Raw genomic sequence first — 20061 nt, 5'->3', positions numbered from 1 at the left:
AGGCTATGATTACACGGAATGCGTGTTCCGAGGAATACGCTAAGAAAAACCTACCTCTGCATGTATCTTGCCAAACTTCACAAGGAGAAAGAACAATTACCAACTAACAATTGCAGGGAGAGAGCAATCTTGAAACTATTTTTTACTTTTCTACATTCTAAAGCTTCTTACTGCGACGAGCATCGAGTTTGAAGCGGGTCTCTGCATTTTTGCCTTCAAGGGATAGACAAAGAAGCATCTTTTTTTCGCGTTGTCAGGGGACCTTTACGTAATGATGTTGCGACCATCTAAATTCAAGCGGGAGTCGTAGCGTCGGGACAAAAGGGCGAGTGCATCGTTTCCTCAGCTACTTCCATTTCACGTCTGTGTCATCTCGAAGACCATTTCGTTGGAAAAGTAGCGAGCTCACGAACGAATCTACTCTGTTGCTCTTGAAACTCGTTACTCTCTTGATTACAAATTTGCGAATCTGCGGCGGCGATTCATTTAGGTTTCAAAGCAGAAACTATTCGGCAAGGAGCGACAGAGACGCTTTCGAACACGAGCATTGTACGCTTTATCAATGGATTCTAAGATATATTGTCTGGCGCGTGAGCGATGCCGCATTGTGCACCAGGGGGAAGCAGCTATTGAAAATGCACGCCATCCTCGTAGAGAGGACGCTGCCTGGATAAAAGTACGAGACCTGTCAGCTATAAGAACTCGTTGAAATGTATTCCTGGATTGTGACAAATTGTATTTCACGAGGATACTCGTCGTCACCTAGAATTCGCCTTGCACGAAGAGGGATTGGTTACTGTCGAAGACCTGTTATCGTGGATCTCTGCTTGATGCGATGATGCCATAAGGTACGGAAAGTCGTTGTGCATAGTATCATCTGAAATCTAACCATTCCTTCATCTACTGGGACACATAGTAAAAAAGTAACACGACCAAAGAATTTGCCTTCTATCATATTCCACTTTCAAAGGTATTCATATTATTAAAAACAAAGAAGATATTACTTTTCCCTCAACTAATCTATCCTACATTCAGTGAGCGTTATTTTGGAGAAAACAATGTTTTACCGATTTCTTAAGTTTTGAATTTTATCAATTCCTTATTTCTTATTACCAATGTTAAGTATAAGAGTTACTAGCAATGTAGAGTAAGAATCTTCAAGAAACGTATCTAGGGAGTAATTTTTTCCAGGAGTCGTTGGAAAACTTAACAAACACTGTTAATGAGACAGCGAGATTAGAAACACACGTATTTCTATTGCGAGTGGCGCGCTATCGGTGAGCAAATTTTGCATTCTGTTCAGACGTGGTGAACGTTTTAGTATTCACGGCACGGTACCGCGGAACAGAGACGACGAGGTACGATGAGGAAGCTGGAACAGAAACACGGCTGCGAAAACGGAGCGAGCAAAGCCTCTGACAAACACGACGTTTGCCAAGCAAATACCCGCTCGCCGCGCGAACTTTCCTCCTCGCTAATGCGGAACGATCGACGCGCGAAATTCGAACTCTCCTGCTACTGCTCGCGTTACGTCAGCGAACCGTACGATTCTTTCTTCGCGAATGAATTCCGCAAACATGTCTGTAAGATGCGGCAGCAAACTCCTGATTTCTTAAATCTCCGTCTATACAGGAGGAAATAAAGTTCTTTTCGATGAAACTTCTACTTTATTTCGAAGATAGTCTATACTTCATTTCTACTAGTCTAATACTTCATCTTGAAATGTTTACTCTTCCTGCCAATACGAAACTGTCAGCGATAAGAAAATTAAATTTATTATTACATTTCAATAAATCAATCTAATACTTGCTTGATATATTTTTCTTTTCTAAAGCCATCAATATTAAAGCCTTTATGAAAGCCACAAAAATTCAATGGCTTGAAACTGAATACGCTAACAAAGTTTGGCTTTTAACTCTGGGACATGCCTGTGTATCGTTAAATAAAATATTAGATTAATTTTTATAACTGTGAAGTGGATATTATTATACGTGTTGGTTTATTAAAGAGACGAGCTATAAAATTGTAATAGTCAGTGCATATTAAAATCATTTTAAATACAAGTACAAAGATAGTGTATGCCGGTCGTAATCGTCGCTCGCTCAATGTTACTGTTCAACTCTACGCTCGCTATTCGATTGTATGACACGCTATAATGATTCGTCCTAGAGAGCACGTTCGTCTATTTGTAAAAAGTATTGTAAAAAGTTCAAATGTAACTCCGGTTGACGATTACAAATAACGGCGACAATGTTTTATCCGGAGTTCGTTTACCTTTGAACCTACCAAACCAAAACAACGTTGTGACTCCAAGGCACAACAATATGAGTCTTTCCCGATTCGAATCTTTCGTTGACTCATGTGCCGCTGCAGCTCAGTGATTTAACAAACAAAAGTATCAAGTAATCCAAAAAAACTAAACATCCGAAAATTTCAAAAATAAGGACGCCTGTAGCTAAGGGTTAAGAAAAGAGACGTTCGTAAGACACGTAAGACAACCATCCAATACGTTGGTACGTCTCTCCTAGATGGAACGTTTCTAACGATATCGAATGCTCCGTTCGATATTTCAAAGTGACGCTGGACGAAGAAATATTGCGACGGGCTGATTATAATTTATCGCGGAGATGCCGGCTGCAGAAGAAAAATTTATATCCGGGACCAGCTTATCAACTACGTGACACGTCGCATCGAGATCTCGTTAAAGGTGCGGAAACTGGCGCGCGGTCGTTGCTCAAGAAACGATTTGACGGCTGTCTCATGCATAATAAGGGCCTTTTCCATTTCCAGTTAGCTTCGCAAAGGTTTATTTCGCGTCGAACCGACCGATCTGCAAAGTAATATGATATTTTCTGTCTATTGAGCGACAGGGAGACTACCGGTGGTTCCCCGAGGAACGCTGAGAAAATGGAGGCTTCGAGGAATACGGCTAGGAGAAAGGAGAAATAATGTCGCGGACGTGATCTAACAGCCAAGATAGAAAATACTCTCTTTCAATGCCGATTACCGGGATGCTCGCCGATTCTTTTCGTTTCGATTAAATCGATTCTTGGTCTATGAAGAAGAAAGAAAGACCAAGAACCTTCACTTTTATATTCGTACATTCTTTGGGCAATGGATCGAAACTCCATAGGGTGGGGAGGGGAAGCGAATCTAGGATAAGACTACGTTCTCTTGATGGAATTCTGAACCGACGCGCTATATCGGATCGATCATACATTTGCAAAAATGAGGAATAAAACGCCTTCTTTCGGTACCGAATAACTCGTATCCTATTCTTCGGACGCCAACAATCGTAAATCATTCAGAGAGTACAATACGAAGCTTCGAAGCTTGGATTGGACATGCTTTGAAAGCATTTGACAGAAGGTCGAATCTCTGATTCGTCCCCGGGCGGGACGTCTCGACCTTGCGGTTGTCACCGACCTCGTTAAGGGCCCTTTCGAAAGGGCATCGTTATTGCGTGGCAATACATAGGGGAGAAATAGGAATAGGAAGTAGCGCGGTGGCTCGCGAACGCTCCAGAGAAACGTCGAGACATTCGGGAAAGGGGTTGACGAGAGTGTTCCCCCGATAAGGACGAGCACGAGGACGAGGCGAGGGCCGATGACGTCTGCCGGCTGCCTACTTTCCATTCTTCCCTTGTTGTTCCATTCCACGGAAGATCAGTGGCGGGCTTATTGCCTCATGAATATGTATAGAAGAGATCGCTCTCAGGTCCGTGCGAAGCGGAGATGCTCGGCCGTTGGACGTGCCAGGGTTTGAAGGAGGTTGGGGCCCAAGGGCTAGAACGGACGGGAATGACCGCGAACGAGACACTGAGAAATTAACGAGTCACCGGCCGCCGGAAATTACACGCGGGAATAAACAGAGCATTTGCGGAACAGCTGCAGCCGTGGGAATGGTCATCTTCCGAAATGCAAATTGTTCAAATTTTCGGACGGCAGTTGCCGCGCGCAATGTTAGAGATGTCTCGTCGATTTTCTCGATTCCAGATGGCGATTTGTGCTCGGCCAATTTCGCGTTCTTACGGTTTGGCAAAATATCATATTTCGTTCGTTTAATTAGTTAATACCATATGCAATGGTTCACGAGATACTGCATAAATATTTTGTGTATGTTATACGAAACATTCTGCAGTTCTATTAAGATTGTAACGAAACCTGACTGATATAACTATACTTGTTCTAGTAAGAGTTCTATAACGGTGTAATGTTTTTACGTGAAAATGGTATAAGCACTATTAATAATTTACCATTATATCGAAGTATAGGCCATCGAATTTTAACGAGAATCGTATTACGTAAAATAGGTCCCTAGACGTGCCATGTGTCCCAGTAACTTCGTACCATTACAATTCACAGGTTACGATATATAGTTGGTTTAATAAATTGAGTTCATATACACCATAAATTGTTTTATAGCTCAAGTTGTACGATTAATTATAATCTAGATAGTTGATGTAATGGTAGTTCTATGGTAGTGTATTATTTTTGTATGAAAATGGTGCTCGATTTAACGAGAATCGTATTATGTAAAATGAATTCGAAGACGTTGCAACGATGTACGTCGGTATCTTCTGCTCCTTCGATTCCATCCTGCATCGCTTGTTCCTTTTTCTCGAACATAGAGCAGCTTGCTCTCGACTTCTGATAAAATGTAACTAATTCATGACACCCTCGAAGATTGCATCGAGACTACTGCCTGCGGCAATCATTATACGTCTGGAAGAAATTTCATGGAATACTTCGTCGATAAAGTATCAGCTCTGAGATATCTCCATTGGAAGAAGCTTTATAGAGTTCATGATATTCCTATGAAATCCTGCAGAAGCAGAAGAAATATACATAAGCACCAACTCTTATTATAATCGTCGTGATAAATTAGAAAATATCGATCAGCGAACCTAATATAAATAATTTCTAATAAATTCGTATCTCTTAGATACGTAAATAAACGCAAATTGTATCTCTTGGAGGTAACTAAACGAACTTCTGTATTGTTCATAACGATGCTCGTACTATCAGACATCGTCACTCTGCGAATAAAAAGATGTCGATAACGTCTGTTATAGTCTACCGCCTTAGAAAGCGAAATTGAACGCCATTGACTAAACGGACTTTTTCCCTCCCGTTCTCCCGTTAGTTCCTTTAAGCTTCCTAGCAAGTTTTCAAATAACTTCCTCCTAATGCCACTAGAAAATGTCTCGAGAACGGAATTGCAAGGAGCTCCGTGAAACTGTCACGAGAATTCTCGTTTTTGCCCGAAAGAATTTGTCAGGTCTTTCCATCGACATCAATTGCCATTCTCTTTCATAGAGAAGTCATTTCTTTTTAATCTCCATCGTGGGCCTGTCTATCCATTGACCGTTGCACCGACATGAACAATGATGAAAAATGAGAAGAGAAAATGGAAACGGACGTGCGTACGAATTTCAATTTCAAGCGCTGCTCGCAGACGATCTATATTACGTCTTTAATTATTTCGCACGAGAGTACAGACTATAATACTTCAAAAGTGTGCTAGAGAATATTCAAAAATATTCAGTGTCTGCTGACAATTGCATTATAAAAATGAGCTAGTAGAATTTTTGTTTATGCTTGCTCACTGATAGTACAGCTATTATACGTAAAAGAATATTGGTTCGTACAAAGTTATGAAAACATGAAAATATCAAAAAGAGTAAGGAATATTTCATATATCACTGGAATAAATTTTAGTAGTAAGTTAAAAATCATCTTAATAAATTGCGTTATCGGAAGAGGAATCTGCGCTCGATCTAAATTAATACTTTGGTCTCTCGAATTCTATCCTGTAAAATAAACCACGTTTTATGATGGCTTCAGCATGCCGGACCAAATTCTAGTAGAATAACACGAGCAAATTCTTAGCCGGCGCGTCTGTTATTTTCGGTGGTAAAACGCTGGCTGGACAGCGAATGAAGAAATTCGTAAATTTCATTCGTTCCCCGGTGAAATTTGCCCGTTGTGAAGCGTGTAATTTATTCCCTCTCGAAAGGATATTTCCGTCTCGTTTAGCGTATGAATCGATACCATTAGGACGAAAGGAAAAAAGGAGGGAAAAGAGTATAGAAAGCGAAAGAAATACAGGAAAGCAGCGACGTCACGCGCAGCTCATTACCGTTCGTATCTGCGCGACAAAGGGCGGAAAATTGTATTATTACGGAAGAATACGTGTGATAATAGTTCACGCTGAGAAATTACCGAGATAGACGTCTGCTGTTTTAGAGAACGTAACGGAAGCCCGAGGGGAAAAGAGAACTTCCTTCGCTTTGCTCGTTAATCGTATCTTCTAACCGGCATGCATGAGGATGACGTGCATCCTGCGCGAACAAAGCGTTTCAGATATTGCTTCCTATTTTTATTTACGCGCATGTAACGCCTCCTAAATGAGATTCCAAGTTTCTCCCTCCAGTCTCTCTTTTCGCATAATTTCAAACAAACAGAAGCCGTATCGCGATCAACGTGAATTCGCCTCCCAATAATACACAGCTTGCAGTTAATCGAGCGCGTTGCCCGGACGGTCGCAATTATTGAAAGTTTAATCGTCGGATCGATCGCGCAGAAACGAGCGAGCGTCGAAAGCAAAAACGAGCAGCAAAGACACGCAGCGAAAACGTTTCGCAATGACCAACGCTCGCTCACGGGGGTTGCCCAAAATTTGTTCGCGCCGCGAATGCGTTTAAATTATTCCTCGTCTGGCAATTAATCCACTGGACGAAAGCACTTTTCTCTTTGCTACAGCTGAAAAATGTTTGTCGACCGGATTACGCCCGCGAATCGTCGCGGATGCTATTCGTGTGTGTACGTGGCAATTCGCTCGTATCTGATACGATTGTATAGAGAAGAAAAATACAGCAGACGGTGGTGAGCGGTGGTAACAAAACGATGCGGTAATCACGACAACTATGAGAAATGATCGAGTGGCGGAAGCATCTGGCGGTTGGTAAAACCATGGAACACGAGACGGAAACCAGCTCGGGTCAGGCTTTCTTGTTGATTTCCTCGTCGTCTACAACGAACTAGAATAATACTGTCGGTTGGTTGGGTCGTGGTATTTGAATTTCTTAGGTACACAAATGGCGGACGCTCAGATTTTAAGGAAAAACAAATCGGTATTATTCCGCTGGAATGCGGGATTTCAATATTAAACACATACATGTACACAAATGTACTCGCACAATAAATAGGATCTACGTTTCATCGAAATTGATCTATCCCCTCCCTTTCTCTTTTCATATCTCGCCTTCGAGATAAAATGAATTTCTAACGAATGCCAAAGATTCTCGTTGAATATTTTAAGAGCAACCCGGAGGTGAAGGTAGTGGTTGTAATTGAGAAATGATTTCGTTTATAAATATTTATTTTGTGTACGATGTAACAGGATTTTGTCAGGTTTTTTAACGTAAATAATATATTACACCTTTTTCCCTGCCAAGAAGATATTCATACAATACCTCCGTGTAATGAATCTTCCAACGCTCGTCGAGGAAACTTCTAGGAATTTCTGTAGAAGAATTCGTAGGAAAAATATTTCTTAAATTCGCAACGATTCACACCAGAATCGTAAAAGAATATATTATTATAATATATCTGAAAATCCTGAGATCGACAAAATTCTAGTTCGCGTGAAAAATACTATGGGAATGATGGCGGTAAATAGAATGGGGAGGAATCGTATAATCACGGCAACGTTGAGAAATGACCGTGCTACAGGAGCATCTGGTGCTCGGCACCAGGAAACGGCTAAAGCTTCCGCTGGTTTTCTTGTTGATTTCCTCGCGGTGCCGCGCGAACGAGAATAATGTTCCGGGTCCCAGTACTGGACCAGCTGCCGTCTAGATCGATACACGCCGTTGTTATTGCGCTTGGAGAGCTGGTATCCTTTATCCGTAAAGAAACAAGCACGCTGATTTCGAGAACCATACATTCCCGAATTATCGATTCTAGAATAGTAGGCGTAATGAATCTTGGCGAGTGTTTACTACAAGAGGACGATACGATTGCGATACTCGATACGTAGCAGCGTTACGTATTCGATCCGAATTTTTAATTTTACGTCGCGAACAGCAATGCGTGTTCATTCGCATCGATTCTTCGTTCATTCGCTACACATTTCGATTACCGTTTTACGGTTGCCGTTATACTTCTTGCTGTTCGTCGACGCGTAAATGCGAGAGCATGTTCTTAGTTGGACATTTTACGGTGCACTGTTAATGGCACCAATGTGAACCTAGTTTACGATACGAACACGAATCACCTTGTTTCCGTGGCTAGATTTTTCCGCGCTTCTTCATCATGCCCCTTTCAATTTTCTCGTTTATGACTGGAGAAATTGAGAATTCTAATAGGAACCGTGGAAATAGAGGTTCTTCCCGAGTAACGACCGGCGTGTTTCAAATTTTCATGCAGAGGAATCACGAAGACTCCATTCCATGTCTCAGGGGGATGATTAAAAACACGAAAACTTGAAAATTCCGTACTTGGCGAAGTTCGAACGTCGCATTTCGTCCCTTCGAATACAGTATACGAACTTCTCTGCCACATCCCTCGTACTTCACGGCCATGGCTTTGGCTTCTCTTGACGCCAACTTCGCGAACAATATTCCCGATCAGACAGCCAGGCTCCTTTACGAGACGAAGAGAAAACGGATCGAAAGCAGATTTCTTTGAGGAACATAGTAAATACATATCTGGAAGTTGTCCGCCGCAATCTCTGGGATTTCAAGGCGACGCCTGATATTCCGGACAGCGTCTCGGTAGAGATATCGCACGCAGAAACAGATGTGACTGTGATACAAGCAGAGATTGCGACAGGTCACGTCGTCCTTCACTTAAAACAAGTAAAGACTGCGGCAAAACCGGCGGATCTGACCACTGGATAAATGGATCTATCTAATCCGAAGTAGCTTTGTTTCGAGCGTTGTTTCAGAGTGTATATGCAGTATATGTATAGACATGTAGTAATCTCACGAATCATACGTGTTTGTGTTTGTGTTTGCGTGCTAAATCATCGAGAGATTGCGATACTACGGGAGAAGCTTGATTTTGAATAGTATCAAAAGTGACATCTTGTTGTGATAATGGGGGTTTAATGGAGATAATAGGATGAGGTTTGTTAGGTTTTTCAAATGTTCAAAAAAACTACAAACATACGTGATCTTCTACAAAAGACGAGATATATCTTCATGCGTTATCGTGATGTATTCGTGTATGAATTAAATTAAACATATGATTCACGTACTTACGTATTGATTTACGTTTCTTTTGTTTCCTAACATATATTGAAATTATACTGTTCGATAAGCATGTATATCTCACAGATAACCTACCATAACCATCCAGACGAATATTCTGTATATAACGTGCCTGAAGTTCTCTGTTTCGAAGCTGTTCATTCGCATAATTTACGAATAAAATGATAAATGGAAAACATAGCTTTATCATCATCTAGACGAATATTTTGTATACAACGTGCCTGAAGTTCTCTGTTTCGAAGCTGTTCATTCGCATAATTTATGAATAAAATGATAAATGGAAAACACAGATTAAACTATCTTTTTTAGCAATTAAACTAAATGTTAATTAAATAACCATAATCATAGTGCACTTTATAGGCGATTCTTGTTGATTATATGATGTTCCCCACTCTTCTCGTTTGTTATCTCAAACAGGATTGGTAATAGTCGATTACGTGACTTCCTCGTCGTGACGCACTTGACTTCTATAATTGATACGTTGCACAGTTGCGCAGTTAGTATAACACGTTCCACTCGCCAACAAAGTACATCGAAAAATTTCGCGCCATTGAAGCGCGCCTGTGATAATAATCTCTCTTGTTTGGTAAGTGACGGTTAATCTTAATGTCATTGACTCTATCTATTTTTCGATGATAACTAAACTAACCTAGCTAAACCATAAATTTTCTAACAGGCAGAATAAATCCTTGACGACGAATAGTGCTCGAAATTCTTCGAATTTTTGAAATTTTGAGATTGCGTAGAATTTTCGAACTTTGGATCTTTTGAAATATTGTAGAATTTTGTAATTTTGTTGTAAATTTTCTGTAATCTGACACTTTGAAACTTATGGAATATTTTACAATTTTGCAATTTTATGGAAGTTTGGAATTTTGGAGAGATCGTTTGTCTAAATAAGAAAAGCAATTTTCCCCGTGTTTCTCTCAAAATCTAGCGGAACTTGAGGAACGTAAAACGGAAGAATCATGGAACGATGGGCCGGAAAATCGGCGATCGTTACTGGCGCGGCATCCGGTATCGGGCGAGCAATTACGATAGCTCTTCTAGAGAAAGGAGTAAACGTACTCGCGTTGGATGTACAAACTGAAAAATTATCAACTCTCATGGATGGCTGGAATGCAAATTGGGGTAAAATATGCCTAATGCGTTGCAATATAAGTGACGAGAAGGACCTGAAGTCCGCTTTCGACTACGTCGAAGAATCATGGAACGGCGGCGTCGATATCATGGTGAACAATGCCGGGGTTATCGAGTACACTCGCGTCATTGGTAAGATAATCGCTGACCATAATGAGAGAAAGAATCTACAATACTATTGAATATTCATCAGAAACGCGTAATTTGCATGCGAGAATTGTTTTTAGAGCTTGCCGTTGATGTTACGTGAAGAGCATTTAAATCGAATCGTCGGTATCAGTATATATGATAATAATCTAATTATTCTCGGTAATAGCGTCTTCTAACCTTGAAAAAATTATTTTTCGAGTGTTCTTTATATGCGTTACCTCACTTGATCGCTTAATTTTCTAAATACCATTGATAATACTCATATTGAAACGTGAGAAAGTAACTTAATACCAGTCGTTTGTTTCGATTTGTTAAAAGAACAGTTTTCACGTCTTATTTAATTTATTTAACTGCAAAATGCGCAAGGTTAAGACTTGAACTTTGAGCTTGACAACATATGTGTATAAAATATCTACATATATCGAATTCCATGGCTACCGGTCTTCAATGTCTTGCACAAATGACTTTATTTTACTGTTATCAGGTTTCCCGGCATTTAGACCGATAATATTACTATTTACTTATCTCATAATAATCACAGCTTAATTCATGTCTTTCAACTTAATAGGTTCTTACCACTTTCGATTATGTCAGGTTCAAATTCTTTTGTTTATTCTTACAATTAACATTGAAATCAGACAATCAACAAAAATGTACTTACGTGTCGCATTTTTTTCTGCAACTTTCTTATGACATCATCAATGGAAAACATAACGGGTACTTATACGCAACTACGGAAAAAAGGACTGTTACCTTAATACTTTGTGTATAGTTGGTCCATAAAGGGCGAGGTGGGCCGAGAGTATTACGCTCGAAACCTCGTTCGCCTGCTCGTTGACGCATTTTAAAAAATTCCATAAATTACACTTGCAGAGAGCGACAGAGCGGCATTCGAAAGGCTGTTAAATATTAATGTCCTCGCAACCGCCGTGTGCATCAATCGGGCGGTGCGCTCGATGCGCCAGCGGAACGTCGAAGGGCATATTTTCAATATCAACAGGTATTGTTGCTTCCGAGCCTCGTCTTGTTCGATCGTTCATCCATCCACATGCGAAACCTTTCGCGTGCACGCGACTGTATTTCGTCTGTCTCTTGCGACCACTGTTCATCGTCACCTCCTATTACTGTCGTCGTGATTTATAATTTACTGGTCAGTTATTTCACACTTTTGGCACGGTATTCTCGAAACTGAAAGCATTTTCGGTATATAAACATATAAATTTATAAATGTACGCATTAATATTTAAGTATTTTAATTAATTATGATGTGGCGCATATATGTATAATATTTCTTTGACAACGCAAGAGTTAATTATTCAAATGGGAGAAATGTTTGTAAAATATTTCGTGCGTCTATGTTTACCATTTGTTATTATTAGAGGTCGAAATTAGCCTACGAAAAAACGTCTGACGTAATCTTTCATCTGCCGCTTTTTGAATCTCATGTATCATTATTAATAATGAGCAACTTCCGCGGAATATACTTCGAGCACGAGCAAGGAACTTTTGTTCGCACGTAAATTGAGGAATTGTATATACCAATCGTCTCATTAATGATCGAGGAGTTTCGAAGCTTTATAGGGAGTCGAATTTCTTGCGTGGGGTGTACTTCGTGAGAGAAAGAGATACGCGAGGAGAGATTGTGTTGTTTGAGAAAGCACAACGGAAATTTTGCTCGTCCCTTTTTCTACGAATCGAGAAGAAAAAAAATTAAGGGAGGTATAAAAAAGGACAGATAAAAAAGAGAATAAAAGTGGGAAGGGAGAAAGGAAAAAAGAGGATCGACGCTTTTAAGACCGAAACAAACGTTCCGGCTGTTTGCACTCGAAGTCGATTCGAATAAAACGCCGTGCAAATGGGTGGCCACGGGCAGCCTGTTGAAGCAATTTTTTGTTTCGCACGGCAGCGTGCTGGGACACGAAATTCCGAGTGGATTCCTTTCGGAAATCGATGGCTGTAATGGCTGGAACCTGTACCCGACTTGCAAACACGGCAATGTTGCATTAACGCATACGGTGAGACGGGAATTGGCGGCCATTAAAGCACCGATTCGAATCACCGTAAGTTTGGGTGGCTTCCGTCGCTATAAAAGCTTTTATGAGCCTTATAATTTCGAACAGTCTCTGCTTGTTTTCAACGTTACTCGTTTCTATTTGCAGAGTATCAGTCCGGGTATCGTTGAAACGGATATAGCCAGACACACGTCTACAATATCGAAAACATTGAAAAATATTCCAGCTCTTCGACCCGAAGACATCGCCGATGCTGTGATTTACGCGTTAGGTACTCGACCCGAGGTGCAAGTAAGTCTGTTACCAACCCTCTGTTTAAGCTACCAAGCTTTCAAGAGTTGATTGCTAGAGGCTATTGAGTGCAAATTCTACCATAGATGTACAATTAACTAATCTGATGGATTATTGAGGTCGTTAAGATAGCGGTCACTCGTGACATATTTGCATTGAGCCAAGTGGCTTCCAGCAGTCAATTCAATTTAGACAAAGAGTGGTACATGGTAGTAGTAGTGTCGTTGATGAAATTGTAGATTACCGAACTCACTATTCAACGCACTGGTGAAGCCTAATGTTCTCATGCGTTTGTAACAGGTTTGTCACAGGTATGTAAACGAACCTTATAATTAGGTCAGATTCTCCCATACACGAAAACTGAAAGAAATATGTAACAGGGGGTGTATCACGTCTAATTAATTACGATATCAGGAGTAATTTATATATATGGACAGCAATAAAATTCAATTTGCTAAATCTCCGATTGCAAGATTCTTTCACGTAGATAAATTTTGAACGTGGCCATTCGCACTGATGTGTGTCACAAGGCCATGCAAAACTATTTACGCGTGACCATTTCATCTACAGTCAAATTACGCGATATTGATTACAAACTGCGAATTGACGGTACACAGCCGCTGCATAATTATAGGCTCCGCGGCTCCTTAGGATTCAATGATTGGCGCTATTATTGGGCTGCGTGACCGGACTCGGTATTAATTCGAGATACGCGAGCAACAGTTACTAACTACAAGTCTTGCCCTTACCCGCGATCGGGCTATCTCTAATTAGTTGTAATCGTCGGCGGATAGTGAGAATGAAACGCGCGTTGTGTCGCGCTCGCTCGAGCTTCACGCACACGCGGAACCGTCATTAAATATTCCGTGTACGTGGTCAGAGCATATTTCTTGCACTGATTAATGCGCCAGCCCAATATAATTTACGTAATGCGTTCGCTAATAGACCGCGGCTCGCGATTTCGTTAAATATACGGTGCACTCGAAAATTCGATCGCAATTTATCGCGACGCGGATGACTCCACGTCAAACGTTCGTGCATTAATTGACCGATTCACTGCGAGACCGGTGGAAATTCAATTTTCCCAGGGACAACCCGAAAAGTACTTAACCGTTGGTACTTTTTTTTCCTTTTTCCTCGTGTGTTTCCTTTTTTTCCACTTTCGTGTTTCGAAAGTTGAGCAAAATGAAAATGCAGCAACATCGTTAAAATTGTAATTTATCGCGTTAATAAATGTTACATCGTAGAAACGCGCGTACTGTGATAATAAATTTAAATGAAATCAACGGGTAACCGTTATCGAATATACATTTGACAGAGGAATAAAAAGGAATTACGAGGGAAAAAAAGGAAGCAAAAGTTTTACGACGGCAAAAGTCGTAACACTCGATGAGCATGTACGTCAACGTACGAGTGTACATTTGCTCGACGCTGGAAGGAGGAGGTTTGCACGCAAACTTCCGACAGCCAAGGCAAAAGCTCACATTGTGCACAGCTTTACTGTCACTCGAGGCATCTCTGTGCACGGGACAGTTAAGGTGTCAAACAACTTCCGACGAGCTTCGAGTAGTTCGGGGCTTCGTGCACAGGATGCTCCCAACTTGCGGGCTCCACTTTTCACGGTTAATAACCTTTCTCTGTTCTGTTTGTCTGGCAATCTGTCATAATAAAAATGTAATTTTTGAACAAGTTTTCTTTTATTTACTCGGCGAGCTTTTTTAGGGACACCTGTTTCAAACTTTTTCGTTATACCGCCAACTTTGAAACGTTCTGTACTTGTCATATATTGTCACGAAGCTTCCAGAAGGAATCTATACTTGTACCGATGCCTCGCAAGGATAATGGTCAAGAAACAGACCACTGAATTTTTTAATTCCCTGATATTTCTTTTTCGAGAGGATAGAGAATCGAAGGTTGGGAATCGCGTCGATGAAACGATTCTATGGAATCGTGACTTGATTAAACCACGCTATGCTTTCCACAAGATGCGAAAAAATTTTGATTCGCGGTCGATATGCGGTATGGAATTTTTTCGCGGCCTTCCAAAATTCCTGATAAATTTTTTAGACCTCTCAATTGCTCTTCATCCCTGCTGTATCAAGGATTTCCCAATTACCAGCCGTTGCGCTCTATTATTAAAAAAAGAAAATCGATGAACGGACCCTGTTATGAACCCTATTTTCCTGTCTGCATTTTTTAAAATTTCACGACAAAGGAAATGGAAAGGAATGGGACGAAAGTTGCAAGAAGACAACACGCGGAAGAACGATAAAAATGATCGATAAAGTTGTCGTGTCCTGCGGCCGTCGCAGATCCGGCATTTAGGAATTTATATTAAAATATGTAAATTTATCGGTGCGGGCATATTTGAAAACAGATAAATTATGCTGGCCATGTATCGCGTTCCCGTGGTAAAATATATCGACGTCGGGACGCGCACCATGGAGGGCGCCAGCGGAACCGGAGTTCCTCGCATAACGGCACGTTCTGTCGTCCGGCAGAAATACAATTTATGACGATCATTGTGTAACGATCATAAATTATCTTGTTATTTACGAGCGCGTACCGCGCTGATTTTCTCGTCTGTCGTTTTTCTGTTTCTCTCCTGTCCTTTTTCGTGTTACGCGAGATGCATCGACATCCAAAATCAGCCGATTTCGATCGATCGAGTGTGAAGATCGTTATTAAACAATTATTACTTCTGTTGTTCAATCCTGCCTTTTATTACACAAGTGCATTAAATTCTCAAGAAACAAATGTGTTACATTCATAATTTCATTTGTTCTAACAAAATCACGTAAATAACAGTAAATTCTGAGATAAATTAAAAGAATTATGTCCCTATATATCATCACCTTTCTCTGTAATTCAATTTATTTATTTCTGAATGGCAGAATTCGATTTTTATTCGTTCATTGAAAAAGAGAATTGCTCAATATCGTTCGGTGAAAATGTCTTTCTGTGTTATTTCAAATTTCTCAGTTCGGTGTATTCATCCACGAAGAAAACAGACATGGGAGTTTAATTTTTCTTAATACAGTAGCCGGGCACTGTAACGTAGCAACGAGTTTCGTCGATGTCGAGGTAAAAAGGAGCACGTTATCTCGTTACGGCGGATTTGCTTTTCATAAAATAAATGAAAGTGTATGGGGTGGTTAGTTTACAAAACTGGGTAAACGCGACGCTCTCGAGGTAAGTTGGAGACTCTGGTTAGATTCGTATCATCGAATTTACGAGACGACCAGACGTGGGGCTTTTTTTTTAGCAAGCGCTGGGTGCCTTTTAATTCTTGATAAATGGTGAAAGCTTTCAAGCTCCGCGTTTCTTATTTACTCGGAAGCACCCTCCGGCTTCTGAAATATCTTCGTGTTTTTGCAAATATCCAGTTGAATATTTTAAATTTTCGAAAAGAGACTCTGTATGAGACTTGGCCTTTGCTTATCCCGATATCTGGCAGACGTTTTAACTCGAAATATCCAACGTAAATAGTTTCTCCTGTTGTCTGTGTTTCTCGTTTTAACGCTCAATATTGTATTACTCGCGATGGAACACTGAGTATACTCTCGCACGCGAGGAGATTCTTTAACTTAACGATAACTGGATTTGTTAGTTAATAACTGGAATATACCCCGTAAACTTTAAATAGTGCGCGTTATCAAACTCTAAACCAGGGCTCTCTAGAAACTTCGCACACTCTTCCTGCACTTTACACTCTAGATACTCGGAAACGACTACTGACGATTTCATTACCAGAAGAATTCTATGTAGTTTACAGTGTTTACAGTTTGTTTAATAATAAATAAATTTCGAAGAATATTTAGATCGTAAATATCAGTGCTTCAGCTAATATTTCATTTATCGTCGTTTACTTATTCTAGAAATTATATTCGTTTTGCCTCTTGACTTGGAAATATTTTCAAACGTTTCTTCGAAATACGACGAACCGGCGATATGGAGATAAGGGCACGTCGATTTTTCGCGGCAAGTTTGCATCGATAATTGCACTCGACTTCAGAAATCGTAATCGAGAATGCAAACGAAGTTGGCAAACTGAAATTAATTGCTCGTTCGTTCAAATACGACTCGTTCGAATTTATTCTGAGATCGGTTTGGTTTAGATTCTGTATTACCGGGTCGGAAGTTGCTGTGGATTCCGTGAATTCCTCAATTTGCAAGAACCAGCCGCTCGTCCCGAGGACAGACATCCCGATTTAAGTCCCTTAAATGCGTTCGTAACTGTTTCTGACAGGTAACGTTCGCCCTTCCTCTAACTGTTGTTTGACCGCGTTTCACCGTCGTGTTCTCGTATTCGAACAAATCTCGAAGCGGATTCCAAGCAACTCTGTTGAAACTCTCCGGCTAATTAACCAACGCAAGTTTACCGTTTCTTAACTGCTCGGTGTATTGTCAGTTTATAAGCGAATATACACGGTTCGAGGTCAAACTCGCTAAATAAATCGCAAAACTGAAACGCGATCGCATATATTTCTCTCCCTTTCAACTCGATTTGTGTAGTCAATTTTTCTTCTCCTTTATACATATATGTATTTTTTGGGAAAGTTTGCTATGTCATCGATGTTGATATTGGGTATATTTTGTTAACGATCGATATCGGCTCTCCTGTAACACATCGGCCATTACAAACTGACTCTATTTCGTTAGGCAACGCGTTTCGGGGTTCACGGAAGCGAACAGTTTTTGCAACGTAAATCGGTTTCAGGAGTGTTTCAAGGTTGGATAGATAGGCGACTAAGTTGATTTAGAAAAAAAAATTGCTCAATAGATATAAAACAGAAAATACCGACTAACCTCGATGAACTAATTTTGTCTTTCAACAAAAAATCCTATTTGTTTTTTCGCATTATTTACAACGATTCGATGCTATATTTATTTATAAACGAAAAATCATTTATTCGCATTGGATCGGATAGGTCATCCGCTATTATTTGCTATTTACGGTCACGTAGAGACGGTATTTCCTCGTCGCGTTCAGCCCAATTTCTGCCGCGTGTCCCTCTTTGAAAATGGTGCCCGCGCAAAGTGCAGCGCCATAGCAAATTGGATTAGCGTTACGTTACTACTCCGCCGTGTCTCTGCTCCTCCCTCGATCCGTTCCTCCCTATCTCTCGTGTACCTCGTTCCACCCTTTCCATGAACCGCATCGACGGAACGAGCCGTTGCATTCGGTGGCTTTGCTGTGGCGCACCGACCTCATTCACCACTCGCACGTCTAAGAATTTCGTGCAGTTGCAAGGATACACCACGCGATTTGCGGCTAGCATTGCCTCTGCCTCATTCATGTGGACACTGTCATGTGGTTAAAATGTGATGAAAGAAGATGAAAGGACGAAGTTAAAGGGAATAGCTTGAGGGTTATTTCAAATTCGTCTACTGTTTGTTCTCTTTCTTTTTTGAAGGTTTACGCGAGCGATTGATATGTTACATTGTAATTGAAGCCCTGGAAAAGACTAAATACCATACGAATAACTATTAAGCGATGATAGCGTTTAATTCGTTCTTTTCTTCTGATCTGAATATAACATTGCGTTTATAATTTATTTTAATTAATAGGATCGAAGTATTAATATCGTATTACTTATCAATTATAACGTTGGTATTGGCACAGCATCATTTATTTACCTTTTCGTGTTGCGAATATTTCATGTGTAATGCATCGCGCTAAACCAACTATCGTTTATCCTGTAGAAGTGTTTCGATACCGTCAGATTATTCGCGTAGATTATGTATGTCGTTGCAAATATTCGGTTGAACCACGAATGATTCTGATTCGCGCGTAAGTTCATCAGATTGGATTTGGTTATGAGCATGGATCGAAAAGACGCGAAGCGAGGGTAATCGATGTTAGAGGCTGCGAAGACGAAGTGTAGGTTCAGACAGAGCGAACAGATTTACGAAAAGGGTTCAGAAACGGTTGGCTGAAGCCGCAACGATAGGTTCGTTAGCGGAACACTGTCAGTGCAAACATGCACACTTTAACCAGTGGCATACGTGCGTCAATGCGGTGTCAGATTTGAAGTGGTTCGCGGTGTTAACTCGAACGTGCACGTGATGCGACCGAACGAAACGTGTGCTCTACCTTCCTAACGGCTCGATTCAAGCTCGAAGCTCCTTCTATTGACCTATCAGACTGTGTCTGTGACGAAGTGAACGTTCATGTGTAAACTGTAGTCGCTTCTATAGGAGGAGAATATCCATCTTCGAGATTTTCATCGACGATATTCGTAGCGACAATTTTTTGATTTCACTCTTATCTGTTGAAGTTTATAGTTTGTAATTATAGGGTCTAACTTAATTAAAAATTAACAACACCCCTTGAAACCAAATTATAGGAGTATTTATAACGTCAGAAGTGCTCGAGGATTTCACGTTGTTAAATATCTGAAGTATGTGAAATTAAGAAATTAATAAAATGTGGAATTAGTCAGTTTGGGTTCCGAGGTGCTCGTATATCGAAATCCTTCGTTCTATTCCGAATAAAAGACCAGAAAGATCTGGAATAAAAATCAAAGCTCAAAGCAACGTCCCAATTTTCATTCGAGATACTTCCGTATCAGCCATAAAAAATCTTAGGAGACCAGTCTGAAAATTGCCATATACAGATAGCGGATGATTGCTGGCAGAATGAATAGAAATACGTTGTGAATAAGTTGCCCGCGGCTTACTGGTGACTAAGCTTAAGAAACATCTTTCCTCTTTCTTTCCTTATTCTCGTTCTTTTTAATCGAGACTGCATGACGCCCTGAAGGTGCGCGTTTCCCATCTTTATGCGGCATACGATACACCCTTAATGCAACACGCGCATGCAGAGGGTAGTATGGTGCAGATGCAGGTGGCCAGACCGCGTATTCCGCTCACCGACCGGCTTAGGTAATACGGTTTAAACCAACCGCGTTATCTTACCGTCCCTGGGATCACCCCCTTTGGATCTTCCACCGACATTTTCCCCCGCTACGTGCAATCCTGCACCCCTTCCTCAAGCTTTAACCTCCAGACGCGAAATTTCCCTTTTTCCCTATACGCTGTTCACCACTTTAATCGCATCTATCCCTCTGTGACTCGCGTATCTATTACAATTTGTTGGTGTAGGAAAAATTGACCAAATTTTTAAAATATTCCATTTGATATCAGCTTTGTTATATTTTTGCATCGAAAGGTAGAAGGCTTTAGAAG

At 40.6% G+C, this 20061-nt stretch overlaps 1 protein-coding gene across 2 annotated transcripts; it reads left to right on the top strand.

Annotated features, from left to right (window-relative positions):
- Positions 1 to 9766: 9766 nt before the first annotated feature.
- Positions 9767 to 13325, top strand: LOC117204442 (farnesol dehydrogenase-like). 2 transcript variants are annotated; one of them, XM_033441845.1, is made up of 6 exons: positions 9767 to 9863; positions 10215 to 10549; positions 11441 to 11567; positions 12474 to 12627; positions 12727 to 12870; positions 13110 to 13325. In XM_033441845.1, exons 2-6 carry the CDS (start codon positions 10246 to 10248, stop codon positions 13146 to 13148), a joined length of 768 nt encoding a protein of 255 aa, XP_033297736.1. In that variant the 5' UTR covers positions 9767 to 9863; positions 10215 to 10245; the 3' UTR covers positions 13149 to 13325. The 2 variants fall into 2 exon arrangements, with proteins under 2 accessions (XP_033297736.1, XP_033297737.1); XM_033441846.1 differs by having other exon boundaries at positions 9780 to 9863; positions 9954 to 10549; positions 13090 to 13254.
- Positions 13326 to 20061: the final 6736 nt, after the last annotated feature.

The sequence above is a fragment of the Bombus bifarius genome, unplaced genomic scaffold (assembly GCF_011952205.1).
Source record: "Bombus bifarius isolate JDL3187 unplaced genomic scaffold, Bbif_JDL3187 scf7180000007978, whole genome shotgun sequence".
Lineage (NCBI taxonomy): Eukaryota > Metazoa > Arthropoda > Insecta > Hymenoptera > Apidae > Bombus > Bombus bifarius.
Note: the sequence above shows the minus strand (reverse complement) of the source record. Positions and strands in the feature narration are given on the sequence as shown.